Source organism: Penicillium cosmopolitanum (assembly GCF_028827165.1).
Source record: "Penicillium cosmopolitanum strain IBT 29677 chromosome Unknown utg000006l:49.0-5199605.0:1.0-5204138.0, whole genome shotgun sequence".
In the NCBI taxonomy this organism is placed as follows: Eukaryota; Fungi; Ascomycota; class Eurotiomycetes; order Eurotiales; family Aspergillaceae; genus Penicillium; species Penicillium cosmopolitanum.
The window spans coordinates 4,261,140-4,273,290 of record NW_026622676.1 but is presented as its reverse complement, the minus strand read 5'-3'; the positions used below and the strand labels follow the sequence as shown (position 1 = coordinate 4,273,290).

The following is a 12,151-nucleotide window of genomic DNA, read 5'->3' as shown; positions in this document are numbered from 1 at the left end:
AAAGGTTTGTGATTTCGAAACAAGACGCTTCAAGTTCAGAATCGCTAGGAAAACAGACCCTCAAGGGTTAAGCAGGCGGGCTTTTAGTGGTTGGAGGTATCATGAAAGCATAATTATCGTGCGAGAAGGAACTCAATTCTTCCGGATGAATAAAGCAGGTATGAGACACCTGCTCAGTATGTCTCGACGGAGCGAGTTCCCCGGAGCTGCATCCGAGCACGAGCGAGTGGTGATAAGCTGTTATCGCAGGAGGTGGGCTGGGGGGAATTGGCGCGGCGCACGCGTTGGGGCCAGCTCATCAGCTTGTGTGCGTCGCTGGCCGTGGCGGAGTCAATCACATAGCGGACATTATTCTCGTCCACACCCTCGATTTGAACGCGAGGGGGTGGTGTGCCAACACTAGGGAGGTGAATAATCTCATCATCACTTTCCTCGTAGGTCCCCTGGGAGCCAGTGCCACTGCTTCTGTTCTCCCTGCAGTTGGAGGAGTCGGAATGTGCCTGCATGCAGTATACTGTGCCGGCGGTGAGAGGTCGGGATTCGGGAGTAGAGCGTGGAGCGGTAGAAAGATCGATAGGGATATTGGCGGCGAGTTCCGAGCGCATTGCATGTCTGGAATTGGTGGACTTGAGACTGTTTGCGCGGAGGATATCCATATATGTCAACTGTTCACCACCAGGTTGGTCGGTGCCTCGCGATTGCTGAAGCTCGGCCACCAATTCTGGAGACGGTAGAGGGGCATCGGTATGTCTCCGACGTGCAGTTCGGAGGAAGCCTTTGGATTGGACACTTGAGATACTTTGACGGGATTCGGAATCCCTCTTGTGTTTCTTGAAAGAGCCTTTCCGTATTATTTTGGAGAGTTGTCCGGCTGAAGCACTGCGGTTCAAGTCCGTACGAGGACCATGAACAAACTTGTCTTGGTCTGACGGTGTGAAGGGTGGGCCAGCAATAGGGACCGGGACACTTTTGAACGCATCGTGGGAATTGATTTCGCGAACAATGGCATCCTGAAGGGATTCGTAGGTTGGATGGGAGCTTATAGTATGAGTAGACATATACGCCTGCTTGAAAAAGTCCATCATTTCGGAAAACTTGAATCGAGGGGACTCGGATGATTGACCCGGACTAGTAGGAGTCGGTGCCGGTAAAGGGCTATTCATGACTTCTGCAATGCTAGGAGCTCGCTTCATTTCAAAGTTGGAAGGGGTCGGAGGCTGGATCGCACGGTGTGAGATCTTTTGACGGCCTTTAGCGGCTAGTTGTGTATTTATCGACAGGTCTCGGACATTCTTCTTTGAACTAGACCCCGATGAAGGAGGCGGAGAAAGTGATCTGGGGTTTAGTGACGAATTGCGGGCTGTTGGAGTAGGTGCTTGTAGTGCTGGAGGGGTGTCAGCGCCGCTACTGCTGCTGCGGCCATCACTGATTGGAAAAGGCAGCGTGGGACTGTCAGGCAAAGGCGTATTGCTCCATCTCTTGCCTTGTTTGTAAGCAGGAGGTACACCCAAACGCTGGACTGCATCGGGAATCTCTTCTTCTGCTGCATCAGTCTCCTCCGGGGACAATGTAGGCGCAGATCTTTGCAGACGGATTAAAGTGCTGGCATGTGATGCACGCGATGAACTGGAGTCACGATCAGGAGTAGATCGAGTTCGAAGATCCCCTTCTGACATCCAACTGCCTTTCTTCAAATTCATGGTTCGCGAGTCACGTCTCTTGCCGTCCGAACCCATTGGACTTAAACCGCGCCTTCGTCTACCCGGCGCAGGTGGAGATGAGTGGGTGCTTAATGCAGATGCTGAGCGAGATTGACCTCCATATTTCGCAATGTTCCTGTCCGCCACATCCTCCTGGTAGAGAGCAGATAAAATCCGAGAGCTCGCAAACCCTTTCCGATATTGGATACGCAAGAACCTGGTCATGTTCCGTTCTGCGACATCTTCATTGTAGGGGCTAGTGGGAGGTGAAACAGGACTTGGACTTGTGGCCTGATTTCGATCGGCTGTATAGAGAGCATCCATCAAATCGATATGTCGAGAATTGGAATACCTTGGAACCCCAACTGTCGTTTGGAGTGGAGGCGGTAGCTCGGACTGGGCAGATTGCGGCCGCTCGTCTCCCATATGGTGATGTAGATCCTCAAATTGCTTGTCGATTTGGTCAAAATGGTGCGACACATCTATAGCATGTGCAGTTTTAAAACCAGGCGACGGGAGCCCCGGTGACGGGGAGCGGCAGATAGACGGCCAGGCTCCAGGTGCTCTTGCGCCGCCGCATAGTATCGTTCATCCGCTCTGGCATCACGCAGACCAAGGCCAATTGATGGGCGCGACCGATTTGGTTCTGACTGTTGGAAAAGCTTCTTCAGCGCAACCATATTGACAGGTGTACAGCACATAGGATTATGCGTCTAGCAGTCACCCGTAGTTGGAGCTAAGCCGCGCGCGCGAGGCGACTGGACAAATGACGTTTTAGAAGGGGGAAAAGTCCCGAAGCTAAGAAGAAGTGGAACGACTAGACCGACGGCCGTCGAGGAGCGAGCGATCAACGCATTTCATTGCAAGTTTGTAGCTTGTTTGAAGGCATTCATCCGATGCGAAGGTACCAATTGGTGTTGGTTGACATGATGAGAAAGAAAAAGAAGGGCGAGAAAATTAAAAATCGCACGCGCCACCAGGAAAGAGTAGCGGAGACCTGCCTTGTCAAGTGGTCGGCGTGCAGATCCAACACCCTTTGGAGTGCCTGGATCCAGGGGAACTGGAAATGGCCCGGTATTCTCCATAAATCCATCGACGGGAGGCACAGATGGGGCTAGGCTAATGCGGACTGACGGTTCGAACGCTAAGAAATTAAGAGTGCTCCATTTGCCGCAGGCTTTGACATATGAACGGCCGCATATCACTCGATTGAATTGGGTAAACTCAAACGAACTCGAGGGCAGCGAGCAGCTGGCCTGTTCTACGAGTACGGCGCATAAATTTGACCCCTAGCAACACGAGGGGTTGGAAAAACAAGCTGGCCCCCCCCCTCCCTAAATGGGTCGACTTTATGCAGCTAGCAGAACCTTCTCCGGAGTCAACGTCCTGCCTGCATAATAGGCCGCGGGCCAGAATCCGGCCCCAGTTCCAAGTCAAAAGGGGTCCACATAACAAGAAATCCATGACGGACAACGAGGATTTTGATCCTTCGAGACCCGCCAGGCCGTCTGGTGTGGAATGGCTCATGGCGGGAAGTGGTGCGCCTTGGAGGCGTTGTAATATACCAAATGAGGTCGCTTTGATGAGGATCAAATGCCGAGCACGAGGCCAAGTGGAAGAAGACCGAGGCGGATTAGGGTTGAAAATGGCATGGGATGGGGCTCCCAATTTCCGCACGAGTGTTGATTGGAGTGATGAGAAGTGATCGACTGCAGTACAGTGGGGCAGCTCGTTCGTAGCGGACAAGGCCGCGAACCGAGTGCCAAATTTGGTTCGTTGGGCATATCCGAGGGCGCGGAGCCCAGCAACGCCAGATGGAGTATACCGTAGCCCTGGAGCGCTTAGGGGCGCCTCTAGGGACGTGACAGGAACAAAGAAAAGCGCAGATCCAGCTTCTTTGGGGTGTGTGAGATTGGCAAAAACTTGGACAGTCACGATCTCGACTGCTCTCTCCGCCGTTCCCCGATGGGGCTGGGCTGGGTGGACACGAACACTTCAGGGGGTTGAAATCGAAACACTAGCTTCGGTCATGACCTATGGAACCCAACCAACTCAGTGCGTGCGGTCATGTCGATCCGGAGAGTTCAAGTGTTGAGAGGTCAAATCTTCCCCCTCCACTTTGGTGGTCTTGTTATTTTGCTTTGTGGTGGTGACATACTCGTAGGAACCAGGTACCATCTAGTTTCGTGAGATTGTAAGATTGTAAGTTTGTAAGATTGCGATCGATCGATTCCGATTCCGATTCCGATACAGATACAGATTTCGATTCGATGGATCCGCGATCGTCGTATTTTAGCCCATTCAAGCCTGAGCTTGAGCTTGAAGCGGCGGATGTCAAAAACAAAATGGTGAGACAGTGCGATGAGTTCCTGCTGCTTAATCACGGGGCACACCCTGCGATAGGAAGTTTTAATGGTGCTCACCCAGACTTGCTGCCGCCAGCGAATATGATGCTAAATCCTTTGTGAAACATTCTGTACGAAAGATGATCGTCAGACTTCATTTCCATTCAAGTTGATTTCCAGGTGTCTTGTGCGACTCATATCCAGCTACTCCATGTACAATGTGCAGATGCCCTAACAAGGCACACCACACACCCCACATCATGCAATAAGCCCCTCGCTAAATATAATTTAAACAGGGAACTTGTATGTAGCCCATCCGTACAAGCATTCCAAATAATGTAAATTAATCTAAGTCTATTTCTGTGACAAACTTGTTGCCTGGCAATATTGCCCGATATCAAAGAAGAGATAATTACTACTACGGAGTACTATGTAATAGTTTAGATTGCTAGTGCACTATTCAAAAGCTGTCCGTGTTTTATGAAGGTCGCTATAAAGGAATCCGTAAAGTATTTAAATCTGGGCTGGATGCAATTGTGTCCGCTAGATAACTTGAACCTAATACCAACTACATGGCTGCTAGTACGAATACGAGATAGATCAAGACACACGGATATAATATATTCTGAGGAGCACTGATCCGGTTAAGGGCAATCCATTTTTCAACTACCACCGATGTAAATGATATCCACGCAGAAAGGCTCCTGGATCCCACCAAGGACCCTCGGGGATTCACGCCATAAGTAAGAATAAAAGGGACATGTCATCTCCAAAAAAAAACCCTTAAACAAAACGCCGATATCCCTTCAACGCCCGCAAGGTCAACCTCAGACATCATTGGAAAAATCTTCCTTGGCCTCAAAATCCTCAGCCTTGATGTTCGACTCTGTCTTCATGGCAGTGTCGCTGTCTCCCTGCTCCTCTTTCTTGGGCGTGTCACTAGACTTTCCCGTCTTTTCAAAGTGGTTTCGCAGCTTGTAGAAGCGACCTGCGGCGGTTTTGTAGTTAATACCAAGCTCGGTGCAGATCTCATGGTAGTCCGGAGTCTAGAATAAATTCATCATTAGAAGTGACAAATAAACTCCCCGAGAGGGCCAGCGCATCATGGGACTCACCGGTTTTCCGCCATTGTGAAGGAAGCATAGCCACAAGAAATGTTTGTCTGCATCATCATTGGCTCCTCGAGCGGTAGAGGAGGAGGACTTTGACGGAGTCTTCTTTGCAGGGGTTCGACTTGGGGTGGACTTCGGGGCCCGTTTCTTGGTCACCTTGGATGGGGTCACCATGGTATCCCTGAGAGGGCAAAGTCAACGTTAGTCACGGGACAAATACAATGATAGAAGGGGTCGATGAATTTGTGGATTACATGATGAGTTTGAAAGTTTTCAGTTCAATGTAAAAAGAAAGGAGATGGTTGGTGGATGGGAGAGGTTGGATGAAGTGAAGTGAAATAGAAAGGTGTGTGTTGTTGCTAAAAGAAGTAGGAAGAGAAGGAGGGTGGCTATTTACTCGTGGGGTTTAGGCCGCCAGGTTGCTTATTTCATGAATTGAAATTTTTCTGGGTTTGATTATGTAGCATTACACTGATTGGGATCTCATCGAAAAAGATTTTGTCTCAAGAGTATTGAGTATTAGAGGGGGGAGATAGAGAGACAGGGGAAACAGGGTAGGAAAGGAAAGAAAGGAAAGAAAGGAAAGAAAGGAAGGAAGGAAGGAAGGAAAGGGATAATCAGCTTTATGTTGTGTTATGTTGTGTTGGAGTCCTGTACAGCTTAAGGCAGGTGCTTAACCCAAGAAAGGTACGAGCATATACTGGGTGTTCTTGCCATTGGTTCAACTTCTTTCCTTTTCCTTTTCCTTTCTCTTTCCCTTCCTTCCTTCTCTTCTTCCTCTTACACTTCTCTCTGTTTACACCGAACCTTCTATCTCCCACTCGCATCCATTCACCTCAATCTACTAGTATCAACACACTACACTTTCATTTGACCAAGATGGCGCCGAAAGTTCCCAAGGAGTTGCCCCAGCTCAAAAAGAGCCCTGTCAAGTCACCCAAGCCCCTCAAGCCCCCCAACTCCCCCAAGAAGAAAGACCCCGCTCTGGTGGATCCCCAGGTCCTTTTCCTCTGGACCTGCATTGAATGCAGGACTGCTGGCAAGGAAGGCGGTTGTTTCGGGGTGAGTATTTCCAGGGATCTTGGACGTTTCATCGCGACTGTTTCATTTATACTTATTCGGACATACAGATCGATTTTGCAGCAGTTGCTGGAAAACTGAATATCACCAATTCCGCCGCTAATAAGCGTTTCTCGCGTCTGAGAATATCCATGAAGGCAAGGGAGTCAAAGGACGAGCAGTTGAAGGATGAGGAGTTGAAGGACGATCTCGACGATTCGGAGATGCCTCAATTTGAGGAGAGCCTTGAGGACTAGACTGACCAGGCCAGCTAGGAGAATGCGTGCAATACATCCATGGATACACCTATGGGATATGTTTTTTGTTTCCGGGGAGAATCATTTCCTGTGAGGCCCAGGTTGTGCCTGGTACATCGGGCTATGTGGATGGGGCCACCCATTAGCTAGGATCAATGTGATTTTCCATTCCTGGCCCATTGATATCAATACAGGACATCGGTATTCAAAGTAAGATAATCCAGAAGAAAACTACTAGAAAAACAATCACAAAAAACATCACTACAATGGTGTTGCAAAAGTTTGAAACTCTTGTTGACCGCCCTGATCTCTGCAGGAACAAGTAGCTACCCAAGATGGAAGAGACTGGCCAATATATTCTATCTTAGTAGCTACCAGTGGGTTAATCTTTCCATCGTAGGTAGCTACTAGTCTGCCATGAGAAGACGATTAAGAAAGGTGGGCAGTAGGAGGTTTCAAACTTTGCAATGCCACTGTAATATCTTGCGATACCTAGAGATATCATATTACGTTGCTTATGGACAGTCAAAAGGATGGGTTATGAGCCTGCATTTATTTGCTAGCCAATTGGCTTTTCTCGCCATAGTCATGCCGAAGGGTAGAAAAAAAGCCACTCGAAAGTTTCCATTTGAAAAATCCCACACGATAAATCCAGCTCAGATCCAGCATTTTCCCGGCCATCCACTCCGACATGGATCCGAAATTCTTCCATTCCTCAGACTCCCTCAAATTCCCTCAAATTCATCCTCCCCGCCCTCCATATTGGCTGGTGTATCCTCCTCCTGCTCGTCCTTGGCCAATTTCTCTTCCTTCTTCGGGGCAGCAGATTCATTTTCCTGTTCACTTTCCATGGCAGGCTGGTCCTCCGGACCCTTGTCGCTGGTGACAGTCGAAATCAACTTTTGGACACGAGAGCGCAGCAGGTAGTAGCGGGATTTAGCCTGGGCATACGAGAGGCCAAGCCTCTTGCCAAGTGCAGTGTAATCAATCTGCGGATCCATAAAATAACGGAAGGGTTAGTGAAATTTTGAGGATTGACTTGCACTTTTGAAACATAAATTGCATTTACCGTGGTCTGTCCTTCTTTGATGCCATCACTTTCCTCAAAGCAGATCCACAGTAGAATGAGGTCGTTTTCGACCTTAGACCCCTGAAAAATGGTGTTTGTGGTGCCACGCTTCTTGGACTGCACCTTGGCTGACTTTTCCACCTTGGTGGACTTGGAGGGACGTCCGCGTCCGCGTTTCATGATGATAGATGTTTTCAAAATGAGATCGGTAAAGTAAAGAGAGATATGTGGAAATCGACGAAGGGGTCTGACGGGAAGGGAAGTTGGTGGGGAAGAAGAGCAGTGAAGACGGAAAGGACTCGGAGTAAACAATCATTTGTTGGGGTCAAAAAGGCAGGAAGGCAGCCCCTCCAACTCGGGAAGTTTGGGAGAGAGTAGTAGTATATACACCATTTTATTATACTATTAATCTTGTAGATTAAGTTTAGAACACTGAGCCACAAACTCATCGAACAGCTTGTTTAGCCCAAGCAGATTCAACGGATCTTTGTCTCCTTGGGCATCCATAAAGCAAAGCATGTTATGGATATCAAAAGTGATGGCCAACAGGTATCCATATTCGGATTCCTGGAACACCCGATCCCCAGTATCTGTATCCCCGGTCAATTTGTTCCACTGCCTGGCATATTCGCCACAGAAATGTTTCTTCTCCTCCTCGGTATATTTCCTGCAATTTGCTATCCTGCTTTCCTCGTCAAACCATTTGAACATCTTTTGCATAAAGTGCCCACCGATATCAAATGCCCGGTAGTTCTGCATCACAAACTCAAAGTCAATGAGTGTGACTTTGCTCTCCCCTTCTTTCGCATCATTTTTCACCATCACGTTCATGAATTGAACGTCATGAATACACCATCCTGTCTTTCCTCCTATAGATTGCAATTTGTCCACCACATTTCTCAGTTTCCCCCCAAAGTCGTAATCAACTAGTTTGTCGATACTGACACCTCCTTCTTCCCCAAGTGCCTTCAACTTGTCCATCTTGTGGTAAACCCTGAGCCCATTGACGACGGCTTCATAGTATGATTCCACCGCCTTTTTCTCCAGTGACGTCTCCAGGACATGGAATCGTGCGAGTCCTTTAGCAACATCCGCTCGGATAACCGAATTCTCAACATCCTCCGGTTCCATGTTACGTGCATCCAGGAACTCCTCGACTCTCCCAAGTGTGCCATCCTGTGTCTCGAAGAACCCATAGACTTTGGCTCCCAGCCCGGTTCGGCCATACTCGTAGGAGAAAAGTGCTTCTTCATGTCTGGTTGGCGCTAGAGGTTTAAATACTTCGAGGGAACCTCCGGCGTCGGTGTGGAATTTGATGAAAACCTTCAAGGTGTCAGTAGTTGTGCCAGTCGCAGGTTTTGGCCGCTCCACGGGACAGTGGGCGTTGGCGAAAGATGCATGGTATGACACCGTAAGAGTCTCTGGATCCACAAATGGCCAGTCTTCCGTCAGGAATGCGCCGATAATGTCCCTGGCGTTCTTTTTAGTCGGTACTTTGTCTTTCGGAAGAGTCACAGCAACGGGGGTTAATGTGGCCATCTTGTTTGGATGAAGAGGGGAAGAATCTTCGGCGCCGAGCAAAGAAGAAATGAAATGAATAGGAAAAGTTGTGTCCAAGAAGCGCTTTGTTTTATATTGTAACTGATCGTTTATATGTGCGACTGCTTATTCACAATATAATTGAGCAGAGATGAAGAGGGCCGATTCTTATTTATGGTTAGGCCTTCTCCCATTGGCTGTGAGGAAGGACGAAGGATGTCTCATTCTGACTCATGCCGACCGACTGACGAAGAACGCCCAGGGCGACCAAGCATTAAATTGGCACTGCGGATACCACACTTGCAGAGCTTTCATACAAAACGCCTGGGCGGAACCTTGGAAGCTCCCGAGGTCCGTGATTCAAGTTGCAGTATGATGATGGAGGAATGACCGCCTAGGTAGGCGCTTCCAAAGTTGATATCATTTGCCCTAATCCCTCGCAATTTGAAGGTGATTTGCTGGATACTAGTACTGCAATAAATATACTATATACCGAGTTATGCACTTCAGGGCTTTCTATGAAATAGAACAAGCTACTTATATGAGAACGGCAAATCGGGCCGTTCTGCAATGGCTGACCCAACACTGCAGTTAGATAGAAAGAGATTGTTTTCTGAATTTCATTCCTTCATTAAATAGGGGGTACTTTTAGATTTTAAGACTGGCCGAGTGTCTTCTGTAGTGACTCCCTCACAGCTTCTGCCAGAACGGTATGCGCTCCTCGAGCAGCATCAACAGCACCGTCTATTAAAGCTTCATGACCACTTCGCTGATCGCCATCCGCAGTAGAGACCTTGGAGCTATCACCCTTGAGCCAAAGCTCTGTGATCTCGTCTCGAGCAGGCATGTATGCCACCACACAAGCAGAGACAATGGAGCGGTGCTCGGCTGGGTCTGTGTCCAGCATCAATTTCGGCAGCGCCGAAGAAGAATCAGTCGAGTCGTCGGAAACTAGAGCCGCCACGCCTCCGGATACAAGGTCTCAGACAATCGATATGCGCATCCGCAATGGCTGCCGACGCAGCGCTGATACAACCCGCCAGAACATTCATCATGCCCCATGAGGCATCGTGTGAGTCCGGCACATCGCCCCACCAGCGGTCATCCTCTGCTTCAAGAATGGTAACAGTGATATCGAGGCCACTCTTGGGCCAGCGCTCGGCAATAATGGCGCCGCGCAGAGCTGTTTCAAGGTGGACACCCAGGTCGCGTTCGCTGGAATCGCGGACATGGCCCTTGCGCCTGCGGGCTGCGAAAGGCGCGTACTTGACATGGGTTGTTAAGACGAGATTCGGAGAGAACGGAGCTGATCGAGGCAGCGGTTTCGGACCATGGACTGTGCAGGCAAGCTTCAAAGCCGAGGAAGGCGGGATCAGAGATTTGGGATTGCTGCGGGCGGCAGCAAGAGAAGCGGAGGGTTCAAATTCAAGGTATGAGGAGCCCGAGGCCGAAGGAATCAGTCCAGTCTTGAGGACTAGAGAGGGAATTCCACGAATTAGCTGGGGTATTCTTGGGTACAGGGAAGGCAGCTCGTCGTTGCATACAGATTTTCCTTAGATCGGAAGGTTGTCGCTGGCGCTGGGCGCGGGTGTCGGCACCAGTCCCGGATTGAAGTAAAGAGGCATACACCGGAGGCCTTGTACCCCCTGGTGGGCCATTGACTCGTCTTCTGTCATTCATGGTGTTTGTTTCTGCAGCTTGAAGATCGATAAGCTGTGGCAGGTCTTCCTCAAGTTGCGGCGTTGAAAGCCAGAAACGGAAATCTTGAGGTTTGCACTGTTTGCACCGGACCCCACCGGGCTGCTTTTCTCAATTTTCTTCGCTCTTTCGCTTTCTTCTTCTTCCACACCTCTTCGTGTTGTTTACCCTTGGGTTTGCAAAGCACTTCTTATGTCGAAGATGCTTTGCCAGGAGAATATCTTCATTGAAACTTCCATTTCTTCCAACTAACCTTCATGTGAGTATCATTGCCCCCCCCTGCACTGCCAATTCCACCCTCCGTGTCTCTTATGAGGAATCCGATCCAAATCTCTGTTCGGCGACCAAAAATGGGCCTAAGAACAACATGCACTACCATCTGATGGACACAAACATTATCACATTATGTTTTATCTCAATATTGTCACCTGGAATTGAAGCTGACCATCATTGAAGCCAGGATTTCGTAAACCCTCACTGACCTGCTTTCAAGCACGTCGCCCACAGCTCCAACCACTATGGTAAGCTACCCATTTTTTCTTCTGCTTTTCCTTGCCCTTTTTTATGATGAGAAAAATTTTCAGTTCTGCTTCTGCAAAACCTTTGAAGATAACAAAATACCTTACCAAAAACTCCTGATCATGTCTACCTTACTGCCATTCTCTTGTCACAATCTGTCGACGACAAGTGCTGACAATAAAAAGAATTTTTCCAGTATTCCTGTCATCTTCTCTTGCTATCCGACATTGCCGCCAAAAGGTACGAATATATCTGTTTTTGCTTCACACACACCACCTCCCCCTTTATGATGACAACTAGTCAATCCATTCAATGATCTCTCAAGAGAACCGCCTCCCGGGCTAGCACCCATACCGTGCAGTTGTCACCCAGAAGCAAAGTCACGATCCACACTCTGCGACTCCCAAACTGGACCTCGGATATCCTCACGGACGTCCTTGGGAGGAAAGTTGTGGAGCACCGGAGAGCGTGGGCTCAGTCGTCGCTTGCTAATGCTTCTGGTACTGACTTTTGCTGCGGTATGGTTCTTGCGACGTCTGGCTTGTGTTGGTTTCCGCGGGCTGGGCTGATCGTCCGTCTTGGGCGCCAGTTCGGTTCGCGGGGCCAACAGAGGATGGGATGAGTTAAACGGCTGGCTGATTACTTGCTTGCTTTCTGCTTGCGAGTTATGCCATTTTCGTCTTTCGCTTAACATAACCGTCTTGCAATTGACGCTAACAATATTTGCAGAGATTTCTCAATACCCTATTATCGTAATAAATTTAGATAGCATTCGAATCAATTCATATTTACTAGCTTCAAGCAGGCTCTTTCCACATTTAATTTCTTTCATTAATAGTACCTGTTGCATAAA

General features: G+C 48.8%; 7 protein-coding genes across 7 annotated transcripts; 1 reads left to right on the top strand and 6 right to left on the bottom strand.

The window, feature by feature from the left end:
* Positions 1-173: 173 nt before the first annotated feature.
* Positions 174-2,380, bottom strand: N7509_006128 (uncharacterized protein; the record flags this gene model as incomplete). The annotated part of the gene is made up of 2 exons (XM_056630765.1): positions 174-2,182; positions 2,248-2,380. The coding sequence occupies 2 exons, from the start codon at positions 2,378-2,380 to the stop codon at positions 174-176; spliced, it is 2,142 nt and encodes a 713-aa protein (XP_056490067.1).
* A 2,492-nt stretch (positions 2,381-4,872) lies between these two features.
* On the bottom strand, positions 4,873-5,331 carry N7509_006127 (uncharacterized protein; the record flags this gene model as incomplete). Its single annotated transcript, XM_056630764.1, has 2 exons — positions 4,873-5,091; positions 5,161-5,331. The coding sequence occupies 2 exons, from the start codon at positions 5,329-5,331 to the stop codon at positions 4,873-4,875; spliced, it is 390 nt and encodes a 129-aa protein (XP_056490066.1).
* A 705-nt stretch (positions 5,332-6,036) lies between these two features.
* On the top strand, positions 6,037-6,473 carry N7509_006126 (uncharacterized protein; the record flags this gene model as incomplete). The annotated part of the gene is made up of 2 exons (XM_056630763.1): positions 6,037-6,219; positions 6,288-6,473. 2 exons carry the CDS (start codon positions 6,037-6,039, stop codon positions 6,471-6,473), a joined length of 369 nt encoding a protein of 122 aa, XP_056490065.1.
* A 725-nt stretch (positions 6,474-7,198) lies between these two features.
* N7509_006125 (uncharacterized protein) lies at positions 7,199-7,722 on the bottom strand (the record flags this gene model as incomplete). Its single annotated transcript, XM_056630762.1, has 2 exons — positions 7,199-7,462; positions 7,543-7,722. The coding sequence occupies 2 exons, from the start codon at positions 7,720-7,722 to the stop codon at positions 7,199-7,201; spliced, it is 444 nt and encodes a 147-aa protein (XP_056490064.1).
* Positions 7,723-7,947: 225 nt separating this feature from the next.
* Positions 7,948-9,081, bottom strand: N7509_006124 (uncharacterized protein; the record flags this gene model as incomplete). Its single annotated transcript, XM_056630761.1, has 1 exon — positions 7,948-9,081. The coding sequence occupies one exon, from the start codon at positions 9,079-9,081 to the stop codon at positions 7,948-7,950; it is 1,134 nt and encodes a 377-aa protein (XP_056490063.1).
* A 655-nt stretch (positions 9,082-9,736) lies between these two features.
* Positions 9,737-10,761, bottom strand: N7509_006123 (3' exoribonuclease family protein; the record flags this gene model as incomplete). The annotated part of the gene is made up of 3 exons (XM_056630760.1): positions 9,737-9,969; positions 10,070-10,555; positions 10,626-10,761. The coding sequence occupies 3 exons, from the start codon at positions 10,759-10,761 to the stop codon at positions 9,737-9,739; spliced, it is 855 nt and encodes a 284-aa protein (XP_056490062.1).
* A 901-nt stretch (positions 10,762-11,662) lies between these two features.
* N7509_006122 (uncharacterized protein) lies at positions 11,663-11,992 on the bottom strand (the record flags this gene model as incomplete). The annotated part of the gene is made up of 1 exon (XM_056630759.1): positions 11,663-11,992. One exon carries the CDS (start codon positions 11,990-11,992, stop codon positions 11,663-11,665), a length of 330 nt encoding a protein of 109 aa, XP_056490061.1.
* Positions 11,993-12,151: the final 159 nt, after the last annotated feature.